The sequence below is a fragment of the Astatotilapia calliptera genome, chromosome 18 (assembly GCF_964374335.1).
Source record: "Astatotilapia calliptera chromosome 18, fAstCal68.1, whole genome shotgun sequence".
Classification (NCBI taxonomy): Eukaryota; Metazoa; Chordata; class Actinopteri; order Cichliformes; family Cichlidae; genus Astatotilapia; species Astatotilapia calliptera.
Genome location: NC_137439.1, coordinates 12,301,179 through 12,314,027, shown reverse-complemented (window position 1 = coordinate 12,314,027; position 12,849 = coordinate 12,301,179). Strand labels below are relative to the sequence as shown.

Sequence of the window (12,849 nt, the reverse complement as noted above, 5' to 3'; positions counted from 1 at the left end):
TGAATTCCCCACCGAGGAGGAGGGGTACAGAGATCAGAGAGGTCCAGTGACAGTTTCTGGCTTGACCTCTGAACTGCTTGGTTAGTTCCAGAACTGGAGATAGACACATAACTCCTGATACCACTACTTAACCTGGTTCTGCACAGACACGTTCATCACTTATTGCTGACCCTCATTTTATCTCAGAAAATTGGACTAGTGAGAGATTACAGCTGATCACAAACTATACAAAATAATAAAATGAATAATGCTGCTTCTTTATTCACTGAAATAACTGGGAGTAGTGTAAAAAAGTGATTTTGGTCAAAACCATAAGAATACAATTACAATGTTTTCTCATATTTTATATAATCTAATCTTTTCTGCCTTGCAGTTGGTACTAGATTGATGGTATAGTGTGAGCGTGATTATGTGGTGGGGTGTGGTTTGTGGCACAGCTGAAGGGGAGGGGTGGAGCAGTTGGTTCAGGGTGTGGTGGCATAGGAGGCTGACCCACACCGCTGTTCTTCATCACCTGGTCAAGCCTTCCCTGTTTTAGTAGGTTGTAGGGACCTGACGGGAGTGGTGTGTGAAGTGTTGAGTGAAGAAGGTAGCTGGAAAGCTGCTCTAAGAAAAGCACGAAAGATGCTGAAAATAAGGATCACTGGACTTGCACTGATGTGTGCTTCAGGTCTTTTTGTTACAGATTAATCCAAACATCAGTGCAGACTTGACATTGAAGACCTAATGCTTTTTACTTTACCAAGTTTTAGCCCTAATTACAAGCTCTGCACAACCAAATATTTCACCAACTCAGGCCTAAAAACACACATGATATATGCTTTGTTAACAGCTGAGCATTTTGTATTTTGAAACTTGAACTTGACAAGCAAGATGTTTCACTGCAATCTAATAAATGCACACCATGATCTATTGAAAATAACTGGAAGCTGGCAAATAAGGGGGGATATTTACCAAAGTCACAGAGTGAGATGTAGTTTGACTTTCTCATAGAATAGGTCTTCATTGATTCATGAAACCACAGAACTGGCCCCTACATGAGAAAAAAGCCATTTTGGAGATTCATCTGTCATTGCCCTCACATCCAATGTATGTATCAAAGGTTACGTCCCCTTTTCTCCCCCATAATCTAGTTGTCTTTTTAAAGCCTATTACGCCAATTCTGTGTGCATGTAAGACACAGACTGAAATTTCACAATGACTGCTGTCATTGCCAGCAAAGATAAGTCTGCTGCATTGACTGTCAATAATGTGGCAGTCTCCAAGCAGCTTACTCGGAGCTCTCGTCTCGTCTCTCCTTACTAAGCCTCCAAAGGGGGCCGTGTGGCAAACTGGCAGCCACAACTTCTTTCATCCATTCTGAGAGAGCTGAATAAAGTTCAGAGGAATTACAAGAATATACCCAGTTAGACCCAGAGTAGCTGGCATAAGCACGATTACTGAATCACTCTCAGAAATGTTTACACAATTGCCAACTTGATGTGGTTGAACCAGCATGGCTCAAGATAGCGTAGAGCATGTGGGCAGATGACACCTAACTCAGAGCTCACATTCATTCGTTTAGATTAACTGCCAGATCCCTAGATGTTGTGGAAGCACAGAGTATCTCTCATCTTCTGCCACGTTTCAAATCACCAAACCACTGGGTTCTCTAATCAGAAAGGTACAATCCAGACACTACTACACTATGGCAGCTTCAGAGGGAAATGCTTGACAGGGTGGTCTATTCAGCAAAAGAGAATTTATTTATCCAGTATATCCAGATCCATCTTCCTGATGCTAATTTATGCTTTGTGGAGTAAACATATCCATGCTCATGCACTTGAACTACAAAAAATTAAGTCTATCTATGAAATGCTTGAACATTAAACCTCATTTCTCGCTGCATTTGATCCAATGGTTTGCTACTTTAGTGAATTACTATCAGATCCCCACAAGCCAGCCTAATATGGCTTTTAGAGACAGAAAAAAGGTGTGTAATTGAAAACACTTATTTAGTTTCTCTGTTTTAACAGCTAATTTTCATTAATGCCCAAGTGGTACAATAGTATAATTATCATTTGGCCAGCAACTTTTTAAATACATTTAATTGGATCATTTGTATTAATACGGAATATTACAATTTTATTGTTTCCTTCCTTTCACACAACCTGTACAGTAAAAAATACCAGTGTTGAGTGCTACTGAGTGACAGCGCCATAGCACACCGTAGGAGAACAGGCTTAATACCAACACATTCTGAAGAACCCCTGAAGGTCTGCAGCTAAAAATATAAACAAGGCTAACTCCTTGATGCAGAACACATCTCCTACACCCTGTATATCCTGGAGTCTCATTATTGAATATTGAGTCTCTAATTCAAAAGGTTGTATCTTTGTCATTTTAGCAAAACCACAACACAATTGAATGATTAATGAACCTTTCATATGCATAAAATCTTCTTTGAGCAGCAATCGAAATAGGAAATGGGAATCATAAACACATGGAGAAAGGGATGGGGGCCAAGACATTGAGGATTCTTTGACCATCCACTATGAGGAAAACCAACTCCTGGGAAAAACTGATTAGAGTCGGCTCACAACAACAGGCAACTTAGTGATTGGCTGAAAGAGCTGATTTGCATGCTCCTCTCATCTTCAACAAAGTCTCAGGAAGCACTGGTGGATAAGGTCACTGGTGTCAGTCTGCATGTAAACAGATCAAACACACAACAGGCATTTAAGTGTTTCCAGAAGGAGTCTGTGTTCTTGATGATCTAGATAATCATGACCCCAAATTCATGTCAGAGGTGAAAGGCATTCTAGCCAGAAGCAAGAATAGTTGAGAGTTACCATACAGCTGGAATTTACACTAATGGGACTGTTCTGTCCTACCAATGAGGCAGAAAAGTCTCACAACAGATCAATATGGTTTGTCCTCAGCTAATCTTTTCAATTTATTTCATTTGGTGGCTGAACACAGTCTACTTGTGTCTTTACGCACATGCAATCATCCAGTGAAGGAAAATCCTCGAAGTTTGATTATTTTCAACATGACATTGTTTTCTTAGGCACTTCCTAAGCGAAACAGCAAGTTTTGCTGATGTCATTTGTTTAGCAGTGTAATCTGTTGTAAATAAAGTGTTCCGCATAGAAAAAATGATGTAAAGCATCTCAAGGGGGAACTGAAATTTTGTAGCAAAGTCAGAACCAAATATTATAAAAGTCCTGTGAAACATGTAAATTCCACCAAAATCTTTATGATATCATATGCGAACTATGAATGCTTGTTCAAAAAATTTGATACCATCCATCTTGTGAACGGGGTCGTACATACAGATTTGCTTGTAAATACGGACATATTTCAGTCTGAATTTAAGTGCTGGACTCACTTGACAGACTGATTTCAGACTGAAGTATTTATTATTAGTTCTTATTAATCTCTGGATCTTTTCCATAGCATGTCTTTGTCCTGCCTTCTTCCCCTTCACCCCCAACCGGAGGTTTCTTCCTGTTAAAAGGGAGTTTTTCCTTGCCACTGTCACCAAGGTGCTTGCTCATAAGGGATCATATGTTTGTCTGGGTTTTCTCTGTCGTCTTTGTATTATTGTAGGCTCTTTGCCTTACAATATAAAGTGCCTCGAGGCAACTGCTGTGGCGATTTGTCCGTATATAAATACAACTCAATAAAATTGAACTGAAACTATTTTACGTAAAATTGTTTTTAGTTTGTCCCTGTGTATCATAACATCTGTGGAGAAAACTGATCCACAATATATTTTGTTAGTTCTGTATTTTGCCAACATCAAAATAGATAGAGATTTCATGTGCTATTAATATTTTAATAAAAAATCAATAAATAATAAAAATAAAAATAGATTACAACAAAAGAAATATAAAACACAAGTGTTTCTAAATTATACATAAGCTGAGTATGCATAAAAAAATGACATGGCAAAGAAATATAAGACATCTTTTCTATGAACAAATTCTGTATTGACAAGAAAAATCAAACAAACATACAAAGTATTCCAACCACGTTGACTCTGTTTGTCTCTGTTCTGTTCTTTATGCGCCCCGTGTTATGTAAATGTTGAACATTCAGGATAATCTACTGGTCTGATAAAGGTTTCAGTTTGTGTTTTGATAGAGAAAAAAAAAAAAAAAAGCTTACCAGAACGTCACACCCGACTGGAGACTAGCTCCTTTTTCATCCTACAGTGGCATTAAATGTCTCAATGCCATCTGGAGCTGTGAGAAGAAAAGCCCTCCTTTTAAAGATGCCCATTTTAATTGGTAAATATTTACTCGCACGAGCTCTTGGCAGGCATGAACATAACGTCTAATGAAGCACTTTAAAGCCTATGGGCTCTTACAGCTTACTTTGAGTGTGATTCTAAACAAATGCAACCTGGGGTTGAACTGTTGATGAAGGTTGATAAGGGGGCTGAATACTGCATTCACTGTTCTTTGTTTAATAACAGTGCCAGCACCAGTGCAGTTACCCTGTCAGTGCCTCTGTGTGTGTGTGTGTGTGTGTCTGCAGTCATCTGCACAGATGCAGTCAGTCTTCAGTCAGCTATAAAGATAGATGTTTGTTTATGTATTTGCATGTACTTTGTCTGTTTAGACTTAGTAATAAATCCATTTTCACAATATTTTTGCCCCAGTATAATTTGATATTAAAACATATTTATTAGAGCGATCCTAAAACTTTCCTTTGTATGACCGCTAAAGGGCAACAGTTGGAAGGACATCAAAAACTTAAATAAAAAATACATTTGTAAGAGAATTTCAACACAATATGGAAAAAAATGGCTCCAAATTTGTGTACATCTAATGTACACATACAGATTTGTGTATGCCTGTGCATCAGTTGTGCAAGGACATATTTACAGATTGTTTGTGCATGTAACGGTTTCCAGTTGTTTTGTGCATCTGTCTGTTTTTACATTTACCAGTCTCTCCAAATTCATCTCCAAGATTTGCACAACAGCATGTGTGTGTATGTTGCTGCTGTTGTCCTAATGCACAGGTCTACATGTACATTAATCTCCGCTGCAGCGGCAGCTCATTGCCTTGTATGCGCCGCTCTCTATCCCTGACCCAGTATGCTGTGCGATCCTGCCTACAGCCTCATTTGTCTCCATCAGGGGACAACCGAGGTTACGACTCACCAAAGCGCAGTATGTTTCTGGCGGATCTCCACACGTGATATTTGGAGGGTCGAGGGTCACTCGCAGGTACTCTGTCATGTCAGTGGCTTCGGGCTGACAGGCCATGTAGTCCCATGCCAGGCCTTCCTCTGTGTAGATCTGGGACTTGCACACGTCATAGTGTCCCCAGACCGCAGGGTAATGTTGCATAGCGTGGCCCACACTGGTGCACAAAGCTTGCAGAGCGAACAACACAGGCAAGAACATCGCTGATCTCATTCAGTATGGTTTCTGTAGGATTCTTCTTTTCTTTTCTTTCTCTTTTTTGTCTTTTGCTTAGTCACAGAAATGACGATAGCACTCTAACTTAACAGCAGCTTTGAACGGGGCAATAGAGCATTTAGGAACTGTGGCAGCATCTTGCTAGTTTTGTGTGAGGAGCTTCAGGCAACTATTAGCCCCCATTCAGTTATTTTGTCTTTGATTGCCACCGCTTCTGCAAGGCTGATGAGGTGTGTCAACAAGGGGGTGTCTTCGCTAGTGTTGGTAGTTGATGAAAAGGTGAACTAACGGTCAGATGTGATGTGCAGAGGAGTGACACTCCTCATAAATCAGCAGATATCTGAGCTTGATCCCCAAGTATACTTTTTGGCACCAGCAGCATCCTAAAGGACAGAAGAAAAGGATAGCTTAATGAATTAAAAAGATTGGATACATTTACAAAACATTTGAAATGCGACATTAAAATATTAAATGAGTTTTAGCATGGCTTGCAGGGAGCTAGGTGGAGAAGTCTTACATCTTACTACCCACTCCAACACATGCACAAACCCAGACACAAAGACACACGTATGTGCAATAAGTGCGCAAGTGTAATGTATGGCTTTGCTGCTTTTATGGGTCCCTCAATAATAACCTTTTCAAAATCACTGTGTACAATTCAAATTGAGCTTCTTCTGTAGAGTCTAATCTCCATGTGATTTTCATACATTGTGCAAAAAGACTTATTTCCATGTGTCAAGTCACTACATTTAAGTTATTGCCTTTTCTGATTCTTGCTCCTTTATAGCCGAATGTGGAGTTGCATTTGTCTCAGCACCTTAAGAGGCATTTGGGAAATATTAAAGTAAAATTGGAAGACAGAAATAGTCTATTTGAGGGATTGTACATTTCTCAAAGCAATCGCAAGCCATCAGTCAGATGGCCCGACTCATCAGGTAATGGTGCCTGGCAGCAGTCAGCGGAGACCTGCACCATCTCAGTGACTCAGGTAAAAAGTGTGTGCAGTAGCAGGGACTAAATGAAGCAAGCATATACACTAGCACCTCCAACTGAGTATCACTTTAAATAAGAGTTAAGCTACTGTTGACTGTCAATTTGCCAGAGCTTTTGCCTTAGTGAAAAGTATTTGTTGCTGTGAATAGCTGTACAGAAAAAATACATTTCAATCTAACCTTTGCCCACACAGGTCACAATGTTAAGAAACCCGCATGGTTATCCTCTTAAGTGCAGGTTAAACGCATTGTGCAAGGGGAGTTCAGCAGTACTTGTTGAGGCAGAACCATTACTCATTGAATTTCTCTGCTCTGATTCCTCCAGCTGATACAGTACATGAAGTTGAACCCGTAACTTTACGGTCAGCAGCTTTCCTCTCTACCCTTCAGGCTACAGCCACCCCCCCTGTGACTGACAGTTACAGCTGAAATTTATTTATTTATTTAGGTAACCTGGGGTTTGAAGCGTGTGGAGGGAGTTTTATGTTCAGAAGAGTGAGAAAATTTGGTGTGTCAACACAAAGTATTACCATATTTGAGGTTATTAAATCAAATTAATCAATTAAGCAATTTAACAATATTTATCAAGAGAAACTCATTTTAATGAGCGATGTCTCTGTTCACGAACACATACTACGTGATGCCTGCTAGCATATGGAGGTATTAGAATTCAATATTTTAATTTGGTCATCTTGTCTTGGACTGAAAATGGTGCCAATTTGAAGGAGTTAAGATCACATTTCAGACTTCCTTAGAAATACTGCATTCCTTTTTCTAACCTAATGCCCCTTTTACAAAATGACTATGGGCTTGAATACATTCCAAATGTAATGAAAGTTATTCATCTGAGCCGGAGAAATTACTGAGCTGCTTTTCAGACCCTTCAAAGTGGGCCATGACAAAAGGTATAGATGAATGGTTGTTTAAAAAAGAAAGAAAGTAGAGGAAATAAAGGCGAAAAGGTAGAATTCTTTTTCTTTAAATGCACTCGTATCAGTCGGCAAAGTGTCTTTAAAACATGCCTGGAAGTGTAATTGTTGATTAAGTAATTTCTTTCGCAGGATGTGTGTATAAGATTTCATAAATATAAATGTCAGTGTCTGATCGGAGGTGCGTCATGGGATGGAGCACTTACGATTGACATGCAAACCAACACACACACCGTGATACTGCAAAGTCCCACACCCCCTTTCATAATGCTGAGGTTGGCTTTCATAAGACAGTCAAATTAGGTAGCAGCAGCAGGGTGGTGTAGGTCACTTATCGCTAGGAACATTCAAAGCTAATAAGGGACAACAAATAGGCCTGACCATGGGATACTGGATTTAATTCACAGACATCTAGAGCAATGAAATTATATCCAGATGAAAGGCAGGTATCAGGTAGCTCAGTAAATCGGCATAGACAGGTATGCTCATTGGTGCTAAGGTAGGAAAAAGGAATTGCAATTTTTTTAATCTTTACTCCTCTAAAAGAGAAAATTAGTGCGCCGAGTAAGCGTTCCCACACAATTTATGAAGTAAATTCAACTGCTTTTCAATGAAACATGACCAAGAGAGGTGACATTTGTGATAGCCACAGCAATTTGTACTGCATTAATAATATGCCTCCGTGCTGTAGTGTTTGCATATTGGGCTATACAGCAACACCATCAGCCACAACATTAAAACCACTGACATGAAAACCTGTTTAACACTTGGGACATTTCTCAAGAAAACGCGTTCTGTGTGTTGACCTCCAGTCTCCACAAATCCCAAATTGATTAAGCATCCATAGGAGGTACCAAAACAAGGCAGCTCCATAGAGGACCATAATACCAGCTGACAATGTACTCTAGCCTGACACTGTAGGACACCATAGAAATGTCAGTGCCCCGATGGACCAGAGCTGCTTTGGCTGCACATGGGAACACATTGCAATAATTGGCAGCACTGTATATTTTGCATCAAAATTATTACACTGAAAAAATTAAATGCAGAAGAACACTTGTTTCCTCTGTCATCGCATGTCTACCTCATATTCTGTGCTACTCAAAGTGCAAGGAGAAACCTGTGAATGTCATAATTTCACTGAGAAAAATATGAGTCAGATTCTATATTAGAAGTTATTAATATTTGAGTAGCCCTCCATATGCCGGGAGAAAGCTCAGAACTTTGGATGACCACCCCCCCACTCCTTCTCTCTCTCACACTCTCTCTCTCTCTCTCTCTCCCTTCCCCTCTCTCTTCATCTCTTTTCCTTTACTTGTTTTTGAAGCCTCTGAAACACCCCCTTGTGTCCACTTGCATTCCATCCCCTGGGCAGCTCAAGCATAGCAGAGTGTTTTAAAAGTCAGCAGGCAGTCGTGCCCCGTGGCTTATATTGGTTACAAACTCCCAGCCAGACTCTTAAAAACCATAACGGATGTATTCCATTCATTTTATAGTAATCCTGCTTAAGTGTGGCTTTTCTCTCTGTCTCTGAGTGTGGCTTTTTGATCCCCTCTTAGCTCTCATTTTCTAACCAACGTGAAAGAGAGCTGTCCATGGTGCTGAAAGGCAGGACCTCAGATCTACTCCAATAATCTGCACCAACTGACATCAATGATTGCAAAATAACACTCGTATTGATTTTGAAATAAAAAAAAGACCCTAACATGACAGTCTGATTTGCGCTTTGTGGTTTTTCTACTGACAATTGCTATTTTACCGTCTTGCCTTTTCTTTTCTTTTTTTTGTACTGGGCATCAGTCAGGCTTTTGGATGTGCACACATACAATACCTCCTATTGTGTTCATTGATTTTGTTGAATTCCAACCAATAACTTATGATCCATAGCCAGTTTGAGCAGACTAATGCTTTGTTTCTGGCTGATGAGTGCAACAATAAACGGGTTAATGCTTCCAAATTTCTTACAGCCAAGAACAAACCCCCCAATATGAGTCACAGTGGGATCGACTGGCAAGCAGAAGCATGTCTGTACTGTAACACATTTATCTTCTGACTGTCATTCCTTTCCGTCTTGATCCTTCATTCAATTGTTATTTCTCTTCAACTATCTCTTTCTGTCTCTCTCTCTGTTTACAACTGTGTCTCTTAGCTTCTCCCAATATGAACACTTGACATAAAACATACAATTATTGCCCCTGGGCTGCACCTTTAACCTCTCCAACTGGAGCCACGTTAGGTCACTTGTTATTTAAGGACTCACTCTAGGATGTGGTTGATGTAGTTACAGTGTGATGGCCCCAGACACAGCCAGACAGCCTTCACTACAATCACATATGAAATCATGCTGTCATGAGTTCTTCTCCAGGACGACTAACATGCAAAAACGCACAGCATCAAAACAAATTTTTGAAATTATTGTTCAGCACATGTAATGTTCAAAGACAGAGCCTCGAGCAAAAGTCTTTTTAAATAAAAAAAAAAAGTATTTTTCTGGTCTCTAAATGATTTCAAAATGGAACATGCAAATATCTGATAGAGCTTGAAAAAATGACATATTTTAAAGAAGCTGTTCTTTTATGTTCTGAATCCAGTTTTGCGCAGAGACATGGCACACCTAGATTTGACTTTGCTGACTTGCTGCGCAACAGGTTAAACTGACATTGTTTCCACTATTAAATTTTGGGGGCGGACTTGAAGAAAGGGTTTAGGTTTAGGTGCAGACTACACATTTCAGTTTCTTGTTAAATGAAGAAAACCTTCTGAATACATTTAAACTCTTTGAAGAAGGATGCCAATTAAACACTATGGACATGCACAACAGTTTTTATATATCTCATATAAAACTCGTGGTTATGTTACCCACTTCTCACCTAACAAACGTTACCGTTCCCACAAACAGCCTACTGCAATTACCCTATTACGGCGGCCCATTTAGTAACGACGATCCCGGTCACAGAAGCAACAGTACACAAATAACGAAAACGTACAAACTCATCTGAATGCTCAAAACATAACACTTACATTTAAATACGCTCCTGGGACAATCTGCTCATTCAACAAGTTATTTTGAGGCCACCGGTAGTTGCAGAAAGACGTTTATTGGTCTCTGACTGGCTCTTTTCTTTCTAATTTCCTTCTATTTTTTGCACCACATAGATCAATAAAAATGATGTGTGCGCAGAAAGCGGGAACTGACCTGGAGACTACGATGTTCTCTCTTGCTCCCAACTTTCTTTAAACTTTTGCATCCGAATAATGAACACGGGGACCCGATCACCAGAGCTTTTCTTCCCCCTTTTACAAACGCCACTGTGCCTTCACGGGTGTCCAAACAAGCGGCTCCTTGATTTACGCAGCGCTGGTTGGCGCAGCGTTCATCCGAATGGCGCACGCGAATACTTCAGAAGCCTTTAAGGTAATTCTCAGTTGTCCCAAATTCGATGAAGTCCATCAACGGCTATTAAAATACATCCCGATGAAGAACAACTCTCGGGGTCGTTTGGATAGGTTAGACTGATTTCTCAGCCCAGCCGAGTTGTGCTCGGAGGAGGAAAGAGATAAGCAATCTTTCTCAAATGGAGCTACTATGTCCAGTTACATATGAGCGCTCCGCCGGGTCCTAAAGATAACACTGACTGGCTGGTAAATCTCAACTTCAGTCGTTGTTTTACCAGAATATTACAGCCAGTTCCCCTTCACGCGCAAATTAAATGTAATCAGAGCAGGCACAGTAAAACATGCGCTTTTCAAAAATGCTAGAATATTTGAGCATTTGATTATTTTTAATCTACATTAAATTATTCCAAAGTAGACAAACTTGCTGTAGTCTTGAAGTTGAATAATATTCATAAAGTTGCTCCATGATCTCTTGCAACGGACTACATCGGTTTCTACATAAGCTTCCAACTCATTTGAAGCCAGCTGTAACTGTAAATGCGCTAATGATATTTCGAAACCACAGCTGCACTGCGCACACATACAAACACACGCGCACACACAATAATGATGTCCACCTAGATTTACTGTATAACAGTTCTGAATCTAACCCTATTGCCGCACAGATCTCATCATCAGCAAAACTCACTGCGGTTTCATTATCACATCGCACGAACCATGAAAAGGAAGGGCTGCACGTGAAGAGTAAAACCCCCCAAAACTTGACAGCTGCGACTCTTCGGGGCGAAAATTTCAAGTACAGCACAATTAGAATGCAGCCTGCGGAGTTTTGAGAACACGAGCTCGGAAGAAATAAGTGAAGGACCCCCCCCTCCTCTAAAAATATAATATAGGTTATTCATCTATGCACCAATAACCGCCCGATTGTCTGACACATTGATTGCTACTACAACATCACCGCCTCGGGTTTTAATGCGATCAGAAAATAAATAAAGGGGAAAAAAGATCTTACCTGTACATGTTACAATGTGGGGAAATAACTGCGCTTGTAAAACAGATAAGTGAAAAAAAAACTCCTCCGGTCGGAGTTCGTGCTGTAATTATTCGTTGAATTTTGCGGGCAGAGCTAAAAGAATAACTACAGTTAGGTGCGTCTGGCGGGCTCCCTTGGCGCGGAGTCACAGATGTCACCCGCTCCACTACAGGGTGCCAAGCAGCACGGCAAACAACCACGGTGACAGGTCGCTTTGAATACGCATTTTAATTGTGTTGTAATGCCAACTGGTGGCGATTGCACGATAAGAACAACCGCGCCCAGCTGAAGGTCACCACAGTAATTGACCAGTCCGCATCTCACGTCGACGCTGGAACCGTTTAAAAACTTCTAAAGCAATCAGAATCAATAAGTCTCGCGCTTATTCTTAGTTCATATTTCTACCAGCTGCAAAATTACTATGCACATTCAGAGGCACGAAGTGAAAAACGGTCTTTTTCTGTTGTAAGTTTAATAAGAAATGCAAATATCCATATTTCTCTGATAATCTTTTCTCCGATTAAACATTTTCACCGTTTTTGCGACTCGCATGAATCTTGAGTACTCTGGGCGGCTCTTGCGCCCTTTAGGCAAACTGACCGGCTGTATAAGTGGATTTTCAATAAGAGCAAAATATTTTTCAAATATGTGACGTTTCAAAGCTCTGCGTTGAAGTTGTTTGCTATAATAGGTAATAATTATTGCGTTTTTGAAAGCCGAGGGCTTTCCAGTATTGGCTGTTGGCGTTTTCTGTCCTTTTCTTCTCATATCTATGGATGCAGATGACCTTCCTTTCTTCCCTTCTTATATTCATCATCCATTCATCCATCTAATTTACAATTTTTTTTCTTGTATTTTCAAGGCATCTACTTGACCTTCATTCCTTCTTTGTTCCCTTTCCTCCCGCCTCTTTTTTCTTCTTCCAGAAATCTGAATAGAAGTCTTATTCCTACCCTTCATTTCCCTGCTTGTCCCTGGTTTTGTAGAATGTAAGCTAAGCAGTTATGTGTTTTAAATGCCCCCAAATAGCACCAAAGCCCATATTGATTTCTTGCAAATTGATATGCAATGAAAGACCTGTAA

General features: G+C 40.2%; 1 protein-coding gene and 1 long non-coding RNA gene across 9 annotated transcripts in view; one reads left to right on the top strand and one right to left on the bottom strand.

The window, feature by feature from the left end:
• Positions 1-12,161, bottom strand: part of LOC113010089 (netrin-G1-like) — a 65,956-nt gene extending 53,795 nt beyond the window's left edge. For 3 of the 4 annotated variants that reach the window (XM_026148928.2, XM_026148930.2, XM_080292427.1), the window contains exons 1-2: positions 10,534-11,333; positions 5,156-5,799 (exon numbers count right to left, since the gene is read on the bottom strand). In XM_026148928.2, coding sequence (XP_026004713.1) covers positions 5,156-5,413 — 258 coding nt within the window. In that variant the 5' untranslated portion in view covers positions 5,414-5,799; positions 10,534-11,333. Of the gene's footprint in view, positions 1-5,155; positions 5,800-10,533; positions 11,334-11,745 lie in introns of those variants that run through there. The other variant, XM_026148929.2, reaches the window with a different exon arrangement.
• The window catches only part of LOC113010090 (uncharacterized), a 62,425-nt gene that overhangs the window by 22,131 nt on the left and 27,445 nt on the right, over positions 1-12,849 (top strand). The window lies entirely within an intron of this gene.